Source organism: Peromyscus eremicus, chromosome 1 (genome assembly GCF_949786415.1).
Source record: "Peromyscus eremicus chromosome 1, PerEre_H2_v1, whole genome shotgun sequence".
Lineage (NCBI taxonomy): Eukaryota > Metazoa > Chordata > Mammalia > Rodentia > Cricetidae > Peromyscus > Peromyscus eremicus.
In genome coordinates, this window is record NC_081416.1 from 57,714,540 (window position 1) to 57,728,227 (window position 13,688).

At 54.0% G+C, this 13,688-nt stretch overlaps 1 protein-coding gene and 1 non-coding gene across 2 annotated transcripts; one reads left to right on the forward strand and one right to left on the reverse strand.

The window, feature by feature from the left end:
• Positions 1-605: 605 nt before the first annotated feature.
• On the reverse strand, positions 606-2,025 carry Fgf4 (fibroblast growth factor 4). Its single transcript, XM_059249502.1, has 3 exons — positions 1,698-2,025; positions 1,221-1,324; positions 606-782 (listed from the first exon to the last, which is right to left on the reverse strand). The coding sequence occupies exons 1-3, from the start codon at positions 2,023-2,025 to the stop codon at positions 606-608; spliced, it is 609 nt and encodes a 202-aa protein (XP_059105485.1).
• Positions 2,026-6,967: 4,942 nt separating this feature from the next.
• Trnaa-agc (transfer RNA alanine (anticodon AGC)) lies at positions 6,968-7,040 on the forward strand. The gene has a single exon. It is a non-coding gene; the product is annotated as a tRNA-Ala (tRNA).
• The last annotated feature ends 6,648 nt before the right edge of the window (positions 7,041-13,688 follow it).

The window sequence follows — 13,688 nt, forward strand, 5'->3', positions numbered from 1 at the left end:
TAAAGTTGTCCAAGGGTCTCTCCCATCCCGTAGGTCGAGGAAGATTGACTCCAAGAGAGTTCAAAGATCAGTCCTTGGAGATCTAAAAACAGAGGCGGGAGGACTTCCAGGACGCACTTCTGTCCCTGGAGTAAACCGATCCGTTCGGGTTCATACCAAAGAGAGCTGAGGGAACGGCTGCTTCAGGATGCTCCCCGACTGGAAGGAGCAGAGCGCAGGGTCCTCTTCTCACTGGCTCAGAGGCCCTAGGCAGGCCTTTCCAGACAGAGAGGCCCAGACACCCTTGGAATCTGATGTCACCGAATTTTAAGACTCACACATGAAATAGCAGCATACCCTGGGCTCTGATAGTGAAGGAAGCCCGTCACACTGCACCAAAGAAGCCTGAGCTTCATTGGATCTGTTCGTCCTTTTGGTCATTTCCCCCACCTCCCAGAAACTGAAAATACACAGTTTATTATAAATAATTGGGCATAGTATATACATATTTAAATAATTAATTTAAATATCTTACACCTGTTTTTGCAAACAATTCTCCATGGAGAGAAAGTGCTCCTCCTGAGGGGTAGAGTGTGCTTCCGAGGCTGAGACAGGGCTCCGGAGGGTCACAGTCTAGGCAGGAAGTGGGTTACCTTCATGGTAGGCGACACTCGGTTCCCCTTCTTGGTCCGCCCGTTCTTACTGAGGGCCATGAACATGCCCGGGTACGCGTAGGATTCATAGGCGTTGTAATTGTTGGGCAGAAGAATCTCTTTGAATTTACACTCGTCCGTAAAGAAAGGCTAGGAAAGAGGACACAGCGTGAGCCAGGGACCTGTTGCAGGCGGGGCTCAAGAGGTCTTTCTAGGCAGGGTGTCAAGTCTGTCTGTCCCAGGCTTCAAGGAGGTGATGAACTCACGCTAGGAGGAGGAGCACAGCTCACCTGCCCTGTCCCTATCAATTTGGTATCTCCTGCTGCGAGTTCTGCCTGTTGGGACTCATCTCTGCTGGACCCGCCTCTCTCCTAGGATGAGTAAATACCCACACACGGCTGGCAGGAATAGGGTGGCAGTTCCTTTGGTCTGGAAAACCAGCCTGCCTCTGGCTACTTTGGCTGAAAACCTTGAGACCTGGTAACTAGACTCAAGTGCATGCGTGTGGGTGGGGTGTGGGTTTTACAACTCTGCTAGCCCTGCACACTGTCCCCAGCAGGTGCCCAGCCAGAACCCCCAGGTACTCACCACGCCGAAGAGCTTGCCCCTGCTGCTCATGGCCACGAAGAATCGGCTGGCCACTCCGAAGATGCTCACCACGCCCCGCTGCACCGGGGAGAGCTCCAGAAGACCTGGGGGGCGAGACACAGGTCAAAAAAACGTAGGTGACCCTGGGCCCATACAGACCCCCACCTACAAACCTCTGGAGACCTCGATGCTGGAGTGAGTGGGGATGAAAAACCCAGGGTCCCCAGCGCAAGCATTAAGAGCCGGTAGCCCCCATATCAGGCGTCAGTCTGGGCACTTGTCCCAGGCTCCCGTGGGTGCCGACGGGCGAAGGCGCTGGAATTCGGCACCGGGAGCCCAGGCTTCCGAAGGCGGGAGGCGGGGCCCGGCCAGCGGGTGCGCTCCTCGCGTCCAAAGGGACGGACCTCTCTATCTAGTTCGCACGGATACCGGGTCTGCTGCCCGGGTCCCCACCCTCCCGGCGCGCCCCGCACTCACTGTCGCCGGTGTCCGCGTGCACTCCGCCGATGCGGCCGTCGGGCAGCACCTGCAGGTGGAATCCGATGCCCACGTTGCAGTAGAGCCGCCGCAATCTTTTGAGGCCCAGCAGGTAGTCCCCTGCACCGCTGCGGACAGCCGCCTGCGGGGGCTGCGCGGCCACAGGCAGGCGCGCCAGCGAGCGGGCCACCAGGCCGTCCCAGCCGTGCCCCAGTTCGGCCGGTCGCGTGCCGTTGGGTGCGGCGGCCCCTCGGCCCACCAAGGCCACCAGTAGGGCCAGCAGGACCCCGGGCAGCAGCGTCCCCGTTGCCGGCCCGCACTTCGCCATCCCGGCCCGCGGGCCGTGCGTGCGCTCGAGCGGCGGGCCGTGAGTCCTGCGAATGCTGCGTGCCGGTCGAGGTGCAGGAGCAAAAGGGCCGGCGGCGGTGGCGGGACAGTCCCCGCGCGCCCAGCCCCGCCGAGCAGCGGTATATATAGCCGGTGCCCCCTCCTACTCGCCGGCCCGCGGGGCGCTGGTCGCCTGGGAGCCGGGGCGCAGGCCGCCTGCCAATCACCGCCGGGGGAGGAGGCGCGGGCCGGGCGGTGGCTACTGTCACCTGGAGAGACCCCAGCCCCTTGCTCTTGGCTCCGCCCAGCACTCGAACCTGTTGGTCCCGCCCCTCGGCTCTTTGCTCCCCAGGGCATCTCCCGTCCTCCTTCCTTGCGGGGAGACCCTTGGGGACCCGCCAGAATCTGGATCCTTTCTAGTGCGCCAAGGACTGGCCTGGGCTGAGGGTGGAAAGTATCAAGCCACACTGTGAGCTATCGGGGGAAACTCCAAGGGTGGCACAATTGGGGGGAAAGCAAGTCTAGGGTGGTCCCAGAAGCTTGGAAATTTCCGGGTCTGCCAGGTGGAGGGATGAAGCCTGAGCAGCAACCACGGAGTAGGCGCTTCTAAGAAAAATGAGTTAAGAACATCCGGGGACAGCACAGTCCTGCGCTCCCCTCTCAGGCACCTGAAGGCAAGAACAGACGGACAACTGGCAGGGAGGGCATTGGGCTCTTGGAGCCAACAGTTACCTCCCTCAGACTCCAGAACAAGGATTTTCAAGTGTGGAGACCCGACCTTCCCAACCCTGGAGCACTCCAACCCTTAAGGGCTCTGGAAGGGTCCCTTCCCCCACCAGCACCCCACCCCCCACTGTGGCCATTATGGCTTGATGGGGCAGACTGAGCAGAGCCTTGGTACTGCTCACCTAGGTGTGAATGTCCCTGTTCTGTGTTCTGTGGTATCTGAGGAGCCTGGAGCCAGCAGCTGACCCGGCCACAATGCAGGGGGCTCAAAGCCTGCTACACCCCTTACTGCAGAATCAGTACCTGCCACCAGAGCCTCCTCAGGGTACTGTGACTTCCTCCTGCCCTCTCTCCTTGGGTTTACACCAATCATTCCTGGACCTTCCTCAGAACACCAAAAAGAATGGAGCCGGGTCCCAAGACCCAGAGGGGACACACTCTATCTAGTCCTTAGTGGGGGTTACAACATGTCTCCAAATCCCTTGATGAGGCACTCGGACACACCTGGCAGCCTGGGATCCCTGAGACCTCTGAGACCTCCGGTGGCTTGTGGAGCTCCTGCTGGTCTTTCAGAGGCCACACACACACACACACACACACACACACACACACACACACCCTGCTGGGACATATCCCTTCCTGTCTAGGGGTCCCTGATTTCCTTGTTGTAAAGTGTCACTTGGAGGTGGGTTGCAGGCCTTGATGGGGCACTCTTGGGTGCTCCTCTGGGGAGCAGGGACCCAGGCCTGATCAGACCATTGCTCTGCACTAAAGCTGTTGGCAGGCAGGCTCCCCACCCCCAACTCAATTTGTGGATGCATCCCTGACTCTGTGACATTGCAGAGGGGGCAGCTGGCCACCACACTTTATGGGTGCTCTGGATAGCAGTGGGGGAGGGCTAGGATTGGGTACTATCATCCGACTGATCTGGGTCTGGTTCTTGCTCCTGGCTGTGGCCCCACAACCTACAGTAACTGCTGCAGGCCCTCATCCTCCATGTTCATTAGCATCAGGGAGAATATGGGGACATGGGTAAGGATAAAAGCCCCACGGGCTGACCTCAGCCTGCCATCAGCTTCCAGCCTTCTCCCTGGAAAGAAGATCCACAGATCTTCTGGCCCATGACTCCTCCTGCTTAGGCTGCCCTAGGATAGCAGTCTCGCAGATAGATGCCTGTGTGCCTCCACTCACCCTACCTGCAGCCAATTCACACCTCTTAAGACTCTGTTTTGGGTCAGGCTTGCCGTCCACACCTTTAATCCTGGCACTCAGGAAGCAGAGGCAGGTGCATCTCTGAGTTTGAGGCCAGCCTGGTCTATGTAGTGAGTTCCAAGCTAGCCTGGGCTACAGAATGAGACCTTGTCTCAAAAGGAAAAAAAACAAAAACCAAAAAAACAACAAACAATCACAACCAAAGTCTTCATTTATTATGTGCCCCTGCCCTGCTGAGATTGTCACCATCATGATGGGATCACAGTCTGGGCCTATCTCCAGAGCTTGGGACACAGTCGGTGTTCAATGGCTACTGGCTAAGCCGGGCCTGGAGTAACTGTTCCAGTAACTGTGAGGTCATTGCTGAAACTTCTAAGTGCCTGGGACGGACAGGGTCAGCTGATGTGGGCTTAGCTGAGTTCAGGACCTAAACCCTTCTGCCTTGCCACACTCCTGAACATCTAGTCTATCACCAACTTGGGACACAGGAAGATCCTGCAGCCACCACCCTCGCTGGGTTCAAGTCCAGTCTCTAGCCTGTTGGTCACAAGTGACCTTGTTTTTTTTGCAGATTGTTCTCCAAGTCCCAGTCTGCAAAATGCGGGGAAGAAATGGTGGCAGCTGTGGGCTGTGGACGTGCCTCATGTGATAGCATGCTTATCTGCCATGCATGAAGCCCCAGATTCCAGCACTGAATAACCCCAGGCATGGCATGGCGGTGTGCTCACCTACAATCCCAGCTCTAGCTGGAAAATCAGAAGTTCAAGGTCATCCTCAGCTACAAAGAGGGTGGAGGACTAATGTGTGCTACAGGGTGCCAGCAGAGGCAGAAGGGGGCAGTGGGGGGGGGGGGGGGCTTTTGAGAAGAGGCTCAGCAAAGTCTGGGGTAGGGTGGCCAAAGAGCCAGGCCTGTTGAGAGTCTACACAAAAATCACACTCCAGTAGGCTGTGAGTGGAGGCTGACAGGTGAGCGGGGTGGGGCAAGCAAGGCTCAGAGTTGAAGCCTGCAGTCAAGGCCCAGGCCAACAACACTCACGAGTGTGTGACCTTGCACGACCTACCCTTTAAAAAGTCCCAGTGTCGGTCTCTTGAATAGCCACTTCTCCCTGGGAGCAGGGCTTCACCTAGCAGCCAGTTCAGCTGTGAAGAGTTCAGCAGCTTCATCTTCATAACAATAAGAAGGCATGAACATTGGGTTCCTGATGGGGGAGGAGGCTGTCCTCTGGGCAGGGCCCAGGGTAAACTTTACAAATCACAGCTATGCTTTCCCCAGTTTAAAATTCATCTTCTGGCCTCAGCAATCCCCTTCATGCAGAGGGGCGGGGTGGGGGAGGGGGAGGGTGGGTCTGAGGAGCCTCAAAGAAGGTGATACTTCAGGCCCCCCAGAGCAAGGAGGAGGTCAGCTAATATTTCACTTAAAAAAAAACAAAACAAAACAACGTGAAATTGGCTGAGCCTAGTGGCGCACGCCTTTAATCCCAGAACTCAGGAGGCAGAGGCGGGAGTATCTCTGTGAGGCCAGCCTAGAATTTTAGGCTAGCCAAGGCTACATAGGGAGACCCTGTCTTTTAAAAAAGAAAGAAGAAGGATTGTCCTCCAGATAAAGACACATTGCACGATCCTAAGCCTGAGCCTGACTTCAAAGCCAGGAATCCACACAGTGGAAGGAGAGAACCAACTCTATTGTGCTGCCTGGCCACCATCCGGCTCCACAGGGTTCTCACCTCCCCAGACTGAAGCTATGTCCCCCTCAAATGCTGACTCATCCTCCCCCACCCCCTTAAGCCCACATCCTGTGGAGGGAGGACTCCAGGGACTCCAGCGATCAGCCTAGCAGTGTGTGGCCCTTTGTGCCTGGCCTGGCTCACCGCTTGGAATTTATTCAACTTATTCAACAGGTACAGCTGCAGTATGTGTCTAAATCCCCTTCCTTTTGAAGACTGAATAATAGTCCACTGCTCAGGTGGCCATATTTTGTTCCCCACTTTGGTCTGTCTGTGAACCCTTGGACTTCTATCTTGGGGCTGCTATGACACGCTGGGCTATTACCCCCACCCATATCCATATACTTATCTGACCCCGTTCAGCCCTTCCCTGGAATGCTGGGTTACATGCTAATTCGACATTGACGTTTGGGGAAGCACTGCTGTCCTATTCAGGCATGATCCTTAGCAAAACTGGGGATTGAACCCATGATGTCATACTGTGAGGCCAACACCCTGTCACTGAAGAACAGCCTCAGCCTATTTCAGATCTTAAAAAAAGATTTGTTTATTTTTATTTTATATGTATGAGTATTCTGCTTGTGTGTGTGTGTGTGTGTGTGTGTGTGTGTGTATGTGTGTGTGTGCTACATGCATGCAACGTCCATGAAGGCAGAAGAGGATGTCAGATCCCCTAGAACTGGAGGTACAGATAGTTGTGAGCTGCCGTGTGGGTGCTGAGAACTGAACCCCAGTCTTCTGCAAGAGCAGTAAGTTCTCTTAACCACTGAGCTGTCTCCTTAGCCCCTGTTTCAGATGTTGAAAAAAAAAAATTCCAGACCTGGTGGTGCACACCTTTAATCCCAGTACTTGAAAGGCAGAGGCAGGTGGATCTCCGTGAGTTTGAGGCCAGCCTGGTCTGCACAGGGAGTTCCAGGTCAGCCAGGGCTACACAGTAAGACTTAGTCTTAATTTTTTTTATTACATTTATTTATTTGTTTGTTTATTTATTTATGTATTTATTTATTGGTGTGTGTGTGTGTGTGTGTGTGTGTGGTGCACGTGTGCAGCATGCATGTGGAGGTCTGAGGACAATTTTTCAGAAGTTGGTTGGGTTTCAGGGATTGGACTCAGGTTGTCAGGCTCAGCAGCAAGTACTCTGACCCCCAAGCCATCTCTGCAGTCCCTCAGGCGTTCTTCCCTGACACAGTCTCCATCTAGAACAGGCTGACATTGACTCATCATCTGCCTTCAAGAGCCCCGAGCCCGGCTAAGGGCATTTTAAAAAGCCATCTTGGGGTTGGGGCTGTAGCTCAGTTGGTAGAGTGCTTGCCTAGCACACATGAGGCCCTGGGTTCAATTCCCAGCACCCCCATAAAGTTGGGTGTGGTGGTGCTAGCATACGATCACAGTACTTAAGAGGTGGAGGCAGGAGGATCTGAAGTTCAAGGTTATCCCTCCCTACATGCGGAGCTTGAGGCCAGCCTGGGTTGCATGAGACTTTGTCTAAATAAACAAAGTCACCATTATTTCTTGGCAACCACACTTCTAGGCTTATGGAGCTCTCTCTCTCTCTCTCTCTCTCTCTCTCTCTCTCTCTCTCTCTCTCTCTCTCTCTCTCTCTCTCGTGTGTGTGTGTGTGTGTGTGTGTGTGTGTGTGTGTGTGTGTGTGTGTGTGTGTTTAGTTCTTTGTGTAGTCCTGCCTGTCCTGGAAATCACTCTGTAGACCAGGTTGGCCTCACAGAGATCCATCTGCCTCTGTCTCCCAAGTACTGGGATTAAAGGTGTGCGCCACCACCTCCTGGTGCCCAGAAATTGCCCTAGGCTTCTTTGTTCTTTTTGCCCTGGAGCCGGCCCCAGTAGGTCTGCGGATGGACTACAGTGACTCCTGTGATTGTAGATCAGTAAAGCAGAGCCCCCCAGGAGCAGGTGTGTGGCTCCCGCACATGTTAGAAGCCCATGGCATCCGAGAGAAGGCCTCAGCTTCCTCACCTGTCAGATGGTGATGTGGAACCTGCCACTTTGGAGACTTCTCAGAGGTCTAAATGGGTTCATCTGTGCTTGGTTCTAGAAAATGCAGAATATCAGAGACGCAGACATGCTGCTACCTTGCCTGTGCATGGCATCCAGGTCACGTGATCCACACTCTCCTCAACTGCCCTGGCCTACTGCCTTGCTGGCTAGGCACAGTTTCATGGCTCTCTGACTGTCTGGGTTCTGATCTACCTTCAGTGTTGTTGTCCCACAGGCCTAGGACCAGGCACCCTCCCCACAGGCCTAGGACCAGGCACCTTCCCCACAGGCTTAGGACCAGGCACCTTCCCCACAGGCTTAAACACAGGCCTAGGACCAGGCACCTTCCCCACAGGCTTAGGACCAGGCACCTTCCCCACAGGCTTAGGACCAGGTAACTGGTGAAGCCCTCTCTTCTGGGTAAGTTCATGGCATTAGGTGTGGGTGGCTTAGCCAGGCTGATCACTGCCTTTGCCTGCTCAAGCCCTGTCAGATGTCACCTTATTGTCTCCATGGCAGGGAAGAGTTCACTGCAGTGCACAACACTTGACAACCAGCTCAAGGTCACAGGTCACAGAGACGGCTAGTAACAGCACAAGATTCAGTTCTGCCCTTGAGTGCCTAAAGCAGGTTCCAGGCCACTCTGTCCCTGCCTCAGTTTCTCCTCCTGCACTAATGATGTTAATCATGTTTGCTACGTGGACATTAGGAGTTCCAACTGTGCAGGCCTGAGTAGGGGTCAAATTTCATGAGGTGGCATGATCACCAGGAGCTACCTGCTCACTGGGAGGCCAGATGTGACACTCAGTCCCCTCATCCCTCAGCAAATCAAAGACACTAAAGCCAGGAGAGACTCTTCAAGGCTGGAGAGCAGGACATCCCTCACTACCTCCCACCCCCACTCTCAGAGAATGGCAGTAAGCAAGACCAGGAGAAAGCCGAGGTCTTCTGCCCAGTGTCCATCCCCATAAGTGGGACAAGTCTTTATTACAGAGTACCCATGCTGACAGTCCCGGGCAAGGGATACATCAGAAAGAGCCGAGGCTGAGAAAGAGTGGCCTTCAGGTAGCAGGTGCTCCAGGTGCCTGAGGAATGGGTGAGTGCCAGGGCAGATGTGGGCATGGTGGGGAAGGTCTGTGAGGAGTGGAGGGTGGGTCTTTCCAAAGGAGACTCATAGCTTGAATCCCTGGTCTCCATTTACCCCATGGATGTGTCTGGAAGTGTCTCCAGGCCTCAGGTCCCCGACTAAGTCTCAGTGATGGAGGGATGGCACTCAGCAGGCTGAGGGCGGCAGAGTGAGGGAGTGGCTCCCCTCTCTCCTGTTTCTCCTCACAAGTTAACAATCAAGCCCTTGGTTTCTTCTGGAGATCCAAAGAGTCTCCTCCTGGTGTGGCACAGAATGGGAGAAGATGGCGTTTGGGCATGTGCGTGTTGTGGGGGGAGGCTAGGAGTGAGGACCTACCCACTCTTTTGCTCACGGCCCTGGCCGACCTCAGAGGAATTACCATGGGGATGGGAAAAGGTCATTTTAAAGGTCAGACTTGTCCACTGTGTGCCCTGCCCCCAGCCCTGGATGGACTGAGCCCAAGGAAGGTTCTAGACAAGGCTCTTACTGGGAATGACATCCTGCCCCACATGGCTCCTTTGCCTTTCTCTTCCTCAAAGGGGGAAGGAAAAAGGGCAGGAAAAAAAAAAATCTTCACAATTCCCTGTCTGGCATGACTCACTTCCCCAGCCTAGAGGAACATTCGCAGGTTCCAGGGCAAGGAACGATGATCTTCCAAATTTGGCAGACTCTGAGCAGACAAGCTGGGCCCTTCCCTGATAGGCTATGTGGTTTGGGGAAGTCACTCACCCTCTCTGAGCCCCATTAGTTTACTGTGAAGTTGGAGCTCTAATGATGTTTCCTGGTGGAGTTTTAGGAAATCTGTCATGAGACAGGTTGGTCCCCATCAAACGGAGCCCCCACAAATGTGACTCAGTGGGCTCTCCTCCCTCCTCTCCTTTCTTTCCTTCTTCGAATCAGAGTCTTGTGTCGTAGTTCAAACTGGCCTCGAACTCACAGCAATTCTCCTGCCTCAGCCTCCCACCACACCAGGCCTCCCTTGTACCTTTCAAAGTTGAAATGCAAATTTTATTGTAAATGATTACAAACCCCATAACCTCTAGCACATCTCAAACACTGAAACTGTGAAAGACAATTCTTCCATAACTTCCATAATTCTTCCAACTGTAGAGATGGAATCTGATGCAGTGATTTCTGGAACAAAGTCATCTCATTCACAGAGGCTGAGCATTAGCATCATATCTGTGGCCTGCGTCTGTACGTGCATCATGTGTATGCAATGCCCTTGCAGGCCACAAGAGGGCGCTGGACCCACTGGAACTGGAGTTACAGATGGTTGAGAGCCACCATGTGGGTGCTGGGAATTGATCCCAGGTCCTCTGCAAGTGCAGAAAGTGCTCTTAACCATTGAGCTATCTCTCTAGAACTTTGTTCCTTTGTTTGAGACAGGGTCTCACTGTGTAGCTCTGGCTGTCCTGGAACTCACTCTGTAGACCAGACTGGCCTTGAACTCACAGAGATCCATCTGTCTCTGTCTCTTGAGTATTGGGATTAAAGGCATGAGCCACTAAGCTTGGCTCTCCAGAATTTTTAGTGTCTCATACACACACACACACCCCCCCCCCCCCCACACACACACACACCATAGTGCTTATGTGGAGGTCAGAGGACAGCTTGTGGGAGTCAGTTCTTGCCTTCCACCATGTGGGTTTAAGGAATCAAACTCAGGTCACCAGACTTGGTAGAGAGTGCATTTACTGATTCAGCCATCCTTGCCACCCCTCTCTATCATCTATCTATCTGTCTATCTACAGAATCTCACTCTGTAGACCAGGCTGGCCTTGAACTTTCAGAGATCTGCCTGTCTCTGCCTCCTGAGTGTTGGGATGACAGGTACAAGCCACCATTCCTGTTTTGGTGGTGCTGGGGGTGGAACCCAGCTCTACTTGTGTTAGGGGAGAGCTCTACCATCCCTCTGCCTCTTTTAGTTTATTGACAGTGCAAAGACTCCCTCCCTCCCCCAGGTGGCAAAGGATGGGCCAGGAGCTCCTGGTTTTGCCCTTCTTGACGCTGGACTGTCTGTGCACACACTTGTGTGGGACTCATGAGAGAACACCAACTGTATCCACCATTCCTCCCTTGGGCCCTCCTGGACCCGAGCAGAGGGAAGAAGGAGGTGGCTGGTGGCCCTGTTCAGGGACAGTACAGGATCCTTTCTGGGCTGCGTCTGTGGGTTCTGTACTAGGGTGTCTGCCAGCTGGAAGCTGCATGGAAACTTTTGTTCAGAATGACTCCCTGTTCTTCTGGCTGCAGTTGAGAGGGAGATGGGCCTGAGGGCTGCACTGCTCGTTCACCAGTCCACAGGGCTCTCTGGTCTGTCACTGTGTATGTTTGCGAGACACAGTCATTGAAAACAAAACAAAACAAAACAAAACAAACAGCAGGCTCTGGACTTCTGCTCCCCAAGATATTCGAGGTGCTCCCTGGCACAGGTCAAACCACATCTCCAAAGCCACATCACTGTCCAGGGCTGGGAGGGTCTTGTTGTTCCAATGTTCGGTGCCCCAGGGCCTTTGCACCTGAGCCCAGGTCAACCTTTCTTTCTTTTTTTTTTGTTTTGTTTTGTTTTGTTTTTTGGTTTTTGGTTTTTCGAGACAGGGTTTCTCTGTGTAGCTTTGCGCCTTTCCTGGAACTCGCTTTGTAGACCAGGCTGGCCTCGAACTCACAGAGATCCACCTGGCTCTGCCTCCTGAGTGCTGTGATTAAAGGCATGCACCACCACTGCCCGGCAACCTTTCTTTTGTTAAATGGAAGAAAGAAGCTGAGAAAGGGAAGGTGGAGAAAGGGGAACTCCTAGGCTCACAACCATTGTCTCCAGAGCCCCTCAGGGTGCATCCCAGTTCCCTCTCTTGACAGTAGAAGGTGTGGGCCCAGCTCAGCTGACTGCAGGTGGGGCCTAGGGAACTTTCCTTTCCTGGCTTCACTCCACCTTGACCTCTGGGGAAAAGACTGGCTTGCCCTCGGGTCAAGCTCACGAAAGTCCATGAGAGCACTTTGGGGGCAGGGTTGGGTGCAAAGTTCACAAGAGCTCTTCTTAGACAGGGTTGAGTGTTCTGTGTGGGAGCCGTGGAGTGGCTCAAGGTCACCTGCCTGTCCCCCTACTCTTGCCTCTTGCACCTATGACCCCAGGAGCATCCCCAAAGGCCCAGTATGTTCACAGGTCATGGGAGGAGGACTCCACCTGTTCCTTCACAGCCTCAGTTTATCTGGTGATCTGCCAGCTAGGTTGGAGACTAGCAGGAATTTGCCTCAGTGATAGGTGCCACAAGAGAAATCATCCCACTTGACTCTACCGTATAGGGTAGAGTATCTCTGTTGGCCCATTGATGGGAACCCCATCTTCTCATGCATCCTCCTCACAGCCCTTGGTGGGCAGTGACTTGCCCCCCTTCAACAGAAGAGGTGACGCTCAGCGGGGAGGGTCATCATTCAGCCAGTCTGGTGTCTTATTGGCAGGATTTGAGTAAATTTGGCAAAGTGGAGTCTTACTGAGCCATGTGGGTTCTGGAAAAGCCCCTCTAGAGAGCTACAGAGATGGGTCCATAATGCACTGCTCTGTGGCTTTTGCAGAAGATTGGGGTCAAATTCCCAGCACCTACGTTGTGATAGCTCACAACTGTCATTTTGTCTGTCAGCTCACAAGGGACAGTCACAGGAGCCTATGACTGTCGCTTCAGGGACTCCAGCTGTCTCTGCTGGACTCTGAGGGCACCTGCACTCACATGCACAGGCCCCCACACACATAGATATTAAAAAAAAAAACAATCTGACCTGGTGCAGTGGCCTACACCTTTAATCCCAGCACCCAAGACACAGAGGCAGGAGGATCTCTGTGGTTGCAGGCTAGCCTGGTCTACACAGTGAGACCCTGTCTGAGAGAAACAAACAAACAAAAACAACTTTTTTTTTTTTAAAGAAAAATTTCTTCCAGAACCCCACTGCACTGCCTCACTGGCTCTCCCCAGGCCCTGGCACCCCACTGCACCGCCTCACTGGAGCCTCAGAGACTCAGGAGGCCTTGCTACGTGACAGACGCTCCATTTTACACCTCGAGTAAGGCCCTGGCCTCTCTGTCCTCCTCAGGGAAGGGGTTACATTCTCACTCCCTCATAACCATATTCTAGAAAGAAGGGGAACCACCTAGGCCCCCCCGAAAACCTGGGGCCGCTAAGGACCAGCCACCGCTCTGAAGCCAGCTCCTTAGGTTCTCAGGACCTGGCCAGCCCTCCTAGGCTTCCTCCTCTCTGACGTCAGCCTGTAGAGCTAGGGACACTGGCCCTATGAAGCAGTCCGAAGGCCATTCCTGGGCCCCTGGCCTGGGTGACAAGCAGCCTCTGCCTTCTGCTTGCTGACAGGCCACACGTCTGCTCTAAGCCCGCATGCGATGTCGTCTAAGCCAGGGCAGACCCGGCTGCTATTTTGGGGTCTTCTTTCAACTATTTTGGCAAAGACCAAATGGCAGCCTCCTTTAAAATAGCTGCTCTGAGCCCAGGGGTCACCCCCCAGGAACCAGGTTGCCCAGGCCGGATCGCTTCTCAGCCACTCATTTGAGTTAAATGCAGACCCAGCATCTGGAGCTCTGAGCGACTCATGGAAATCCTGACAGCAAAACCATTGCCAAACCAAAATAAAGCCTTGCTGGCCCTGATGGCTCTTAGAGGAAGCTCAGCCATACAGACGCTCCTGTGGCCTTGGGAAGTCACCGGGGCAGCTGGTGGAGGTGGCCAGGATGTCAGGGAGACTTGTCTCTGGCCTCCAAGCTGATCACACATGTGTAGGTCCCTTGTGAACTTCTGTCTGTGGACAAATGTGTCCTGCTCAGAGATGGGCCAGGAACCCCTGAGATCAGAGAGTCCTAGAAAGAGCAAACCAGGCTCCCCCAAC